The sequence below is a fragment of the Neophocaena asiaeorientalis genome, unplaced genomic scaffold (genome assembly GCF_003031525.2).
Source record: "Neophocaena asiaeorientalis asiaeorientalis breed wild unplaced genomic scaffold, Neophocaena_asiaeorientalis_V1.1 scaffold78, whole genome shotgun sequence".
In the NCBI taxonomy this organism is placed as follows: domain Eukaryota; kingdom Metazoa; phylum Chordata; class Mammalia; order Artiodactyla; family Phocoenidae; genus Neophocaena; species Neophocaena asiaeorientalis.
Genome location: NW_020175018.1, coordinates 19,797,992 through 19,802,210, shown reverse-complemented (window position 1 = coordinate 19,802,210; position 4,219 = coordinate 19,797,992). Strand labels below are relative to the sequence as shown.

General features: G+C 64.3%; 1 protein-coding gene across 1 annotated transcript in view; it reads left to right on the top strand.

Moving 5' to 3' along the window:
• The window catches only part of ANAPC2 (anaphase promoting complex subunit 2), a 10,805-nt gene that overhangs the window by 5,599 nt on the left and 987 nt on the right, over positions 1-4,219 (top strand). Inside the window, exons 9-11 of the mRNA XM_024762438.1 lie at positions 155-230; positions 314-517; positions 3,995-4,144. Of these exons, the coding sequence (XP_024618206.1) occupies positions 155-230; positions 314-517; positions 3,995-4,144 (430 nt within the window). The remainder of the gene's footprint in view (positions 1-154; positions 231-313; positions 518-3,994; positions 4,145-4,219) is intronic.

The window sequence follows — 4,219 nt, the reverse complement described above, 5'->3', positions numbered from 1 at the left end:
CCTGGGGTGGAGTGGGCACAGGGCTCCCGCCTCTCCTCCTGGGCTGGGAGGGGTGTCCCTGCTCCGGGGATGGGGGGATGGGGGGGCAGTGTCGCTCTGTAGGTGCCAGTTGGGGTGGGGGCACACCGCAGCCCTCAGAGTTGCGTCCTTCCAGGGAGATCCGCAACGTGGAGCTGCTGAAGCTGCGCTTTGGCGAGGCCCCGATGCATTTCTGCGAGGTCATGCTCAAGGTAGGTGCCTGGGGCTCCCCGCCACCGCCGGGCCCCTACCCCTGTCGGTCGCGGACCTTCAGGAGGCCCCGTCTCCCCCACAGGATATGGCAGACTCGCGCCGCATCAATGCCAACATCCGGGAGGAGGATGAGAAGCGGCCCGCAGAGGAGCAGCCGCCGTTCGGGGTCTACGCCGTTATCCTCTCCAGCGAGTTCTGGCCGCCCTTCAAGGATGAGAAGCTGGAGGTTCCCGAGGACATCAGGGAGGCCCTGGAGGTCTACTGCAGGAAGTACGAGAAGCTGAAGGTATGGCCGCGCCGCTGGGGCACTGGCACCTCGGACGAGTCCCTCCGCGTCTGCGCCCTGCGCTTGGCACCCTCTCCTCCCCTCCTGGGAGCCTGTCTGAGCAGGTGTGCACACTCTCTGCGCGCCCTCCTGCGCCCCCAAGGCGCTGGGAGTGGGCGTGTCCCTGGGCTGCCTCTTCCACCGTCCACCCTCTTGGCCTCAGAACCAGGAGCTGGGCTGCAGGGATCGCCCCAGGGGGAGTCGGGGGCTCTGTCTCTCCCGTGGGCGTCTCCAGGTTGCTTTTGAGGTGTTTGACCTCTATGATCCTGCGCCATCCTGCCCCTCCCTGGCTTGTTTCCCTGGCAGCTGCTTTCTGGAGTGCCAGGGCACTTGGGGACCCAGACCATGCTGTCTGCTGTTAGGTCCTTGGGGCCACAGGGCTCGGCAAGGAGAAGGGGGTGTGTGGGCTGGTCAGGAGGCCGGGGGCCAGGAGTAGCCGATTGGCAGAGTTTATCGCTCGTCCCCTCCAGTCCTGGCGTTGGGAGTCCAGGTTAGAGGTGTGGGCAGGTGGAGCCTGGTGTGGGCAAGGGTCCGTGGCACGGAGGACCCTTCTTCCAGGTGATGGTTCAGAGGAGCCGTGTTGGGAGAGAGGAGGGAGTTTGGGACACCTGTCCCAGGTTTCAGGGGACAGGTGGAAAAGTGGGTTCTGGGGCGTTCAGTCTGATGAGTGGGGTGTGGGGCCCTGAGAGGCCACCGGCCGGAGGAGACGCCAGGCACCCAAGCAGAGGACAGGGCCGCAGGTGTCCAGGGTGCAGACCCTGAGCTCTCGAGGGACCTGGGACACCCCTGGAGGTGGGAGCCCTCAGGACAGAGCCCCAGGAGGGCGGCAGGTGGGGCTGGGCCGGGACCTTTCCTGCCCCTGCGTGGGAGGTGGTGCTTGCTCTGTGGGGCCTCGGCGCTGCCCCGCCCCCGCCCCCACCCCCCAGTCGAGGACGTCCACGTGGCTCGCCCGTGTGCTCGGCACCCTCCCCTGCTGCTCTGGCTGCCCTGCTGGCCTCTGCGCCGCAGCTCGCCTGCCTGGAGAGGCCCCGCCGGCTTCCTCCGCAATTCCCCCTGGGGCCTGGGGGTGTCTCAGGCGTGCCCTCCATCTCAGGCCGCGGACCCGGCATGCCAGTGCCGGAGCGGCCGGGCAGGCCCCCAGTCTGTGCCAAGAGGTCAAGCCTGTGGCCACGGTGCCTCTGCTTCCCGCCAGCCGGGCTCCTGGTCCGAGGACTGCGCTGGACACGTGCGGGTGGCCGTGCCTGTGCCGACTGCCGCTGGGCCTCGCGTGTGCCCGCTGCAGGCCGGAGTGGTTGTAAAGGTCATGGCCTTGGAGCCAGAGGGTGTGGTTCTGAGCTTGGCCAGCTGCCAGCTGTAGAGAGGTTAGCTGTCGCCCCCCTTCAGAGCTGGGGGCGTGAAGAAGGGCTCAGAGCAGCCAGTGTCCGCCAGGCCGGCCCTGACGAAGTGCCCCAGACAGGCGCCGTCGGCGCACCGGAAATTTATTGTCTCAGTTCTGGCAGCCAGCAGTTCGAAGCCGAGGTGTGGGCAGGGCCGCGCTCCCTCCAGAGGATCCAGGGGAGGGTCCTCTTGCCTCTTCCAGCTGCTGGGCTCCGGGTGTTGTCGGCTTGTAGAGGCATCACTCACCCCTGCATCGTGCCCCACGGCCTCTCTTGTGTCTCTGTGTCCACGTTCTCCTTCTCTTATGGGGACACCAGTCATGCTGGATTAAGGGCCCCCCACGCCAGTGTGACCTCACCTTAACTAGCTGCATCTGTAGTGACCCGACTGGCAAATAGGGTTACCTTCTGAGGCACTGGGGGTGAGGACTTTAACATCATTTGTGGAGGTCACAGTTGAGCCTGTGAGAGTCTACTCTCTGGCCCCCCAAATTCACGTTCTTCTCACGTGCGAGATACATTTAGCCACATCCAGCGTCCCCAGATTTTAACCATTCTGCCACCGACTCAAAGTCCCAGATCTCTGAGTCAGGTCAGGGTGAAGCCTGGGGCACGATTCTCCTTCAGCTGTAAACCTATGAATAAATCTCTCTCTGCTTCCGAAGTCCAGTGGTGGGACAGGTGTTGGGCAGACACCTGCCCTCCAAAAGGGAGATACTGGAAGGAAGGGAGGGTTCCCAGGCCCTAAGCAAGTCTGAATTCCACTCCATCTGGCTGGGTGCCAGTCTTCTCTGCCCTCGGGGGCAGCCCCACCCTGCCAGGCCAGGCCTCTGCAGCACGGCCCTGCCCTCGGAGTCATGCTCTCCCTTTGGCCGCCCCTCCCTTTCCACCCAGGCTGGCATCGTTTCCACTGCTATTAAATTCTCAGGAGCCTTGTTGGCCTCCGTGCAGTTCTCGGCGTCCAGTCCGTGGGCCTGGGGCCTCTCACACCTCTACTGGCCCCTCTCTGTCCTGGCTCCTGGGCACTGCTGGTTGGTGCCGCCTTGACACAGGTCACCTCTAGGGCCATACAGGCTCTGTCTGCAGAGCACACGGCAGGATGTGCGAACTACCCAGTGCTGCTGGCTCCTTTCTGCTCACCAGGTCCTCCCTCGGTTTTCCCTCTCAATTCACTACAAGCGGTGAGGAGAAAGCAGGCTGCACCTTCCATACTTTGCTTGGAAATCTCAACCTAACGTCCAGGTTCCTCCCTCGCGAGTTCTGCTTTCCACCCAGCAGAGCGCGTCTCTGCCGCCGCGTGACGGGTCGCCTTTCCTCCCATCTCCGGTGATGTGTTCCTTGCTTCAACAGGCCTCACTGGAATGGCCTTTCCTGTCCGTGTTTCTACCAGTAGCCTCTCCAGGGCAACCCAGGATTTTATGAGCCTGCAGCTCAAAACTTTCCCAGCCTTCCCCATCCCCCAACACCACAGCCACGTCCACGTGTTCTAAAAAGGTATTTGCTACAGTAGCACCTTCCCCTCCGGCTGAAGTCTGTATCGCTGTCCCGTGGTGGCTGTAACAGAGTACCGCACACCAGGTGCTAAAACAGGAACTTCTCTCGGCTCTGGAGACCAGGGTGTGAGATGGAGGTGAGGGCCTTCTGGAGGCTGCGGGCGAGTCCTCCCTGCCTCTTCCGGCCTCCAGGGGCGCCTGTGTCGCTCCAGCCTCGCACGCCGTCTGCCCTCCCGCGAGGACACTTACCGAGTTAGATTAGGGTTTGCGGTACTCCAGCACGACCTCTTCTTCCCTAACGACATCTGCAAAGGCCTAGTGTCCAAGTCAGGCCACTTTCTGGGGCCCTGGGGCCAGGACGTGGACGTTTCTCTCAGAGGCGCAGGGGCCCTTGCTGTTAGGGGTGCTGGGGGAGGGGGAGGGGACTGGAGTCCCGCCGTGTGCTGGTCCCGTCGCTGCCCGCCCGGGTGGGGGCAGGTCAGGGAGCCCTTCCTCACCCGGTCCCAGGTAGCAAAGCCTTGTCCAGCTGGACCCGCTGGGCGGCCCGTGCTGACCCCAGCCCTCCCCAGGCCATGCGGACGCTCAGCTGGAAGCACACCTTGGGCCTAGTGACCATGGATGTGGAGCTGGCTGACCGTACCCTGTCCGTGGCGGTGACCCCTGTGCAGGCGGTGGTCCTGCTGTACTTCCAGGACCAAGGTGAGCCCCCAGCCGCCCTGGTCTGGCCGCGCCTCCCGGGAGGGCACCGTTCTGTGTCCGGTGGAGGGTGGGTGGGACCCAGGCGGCCCGGCCCA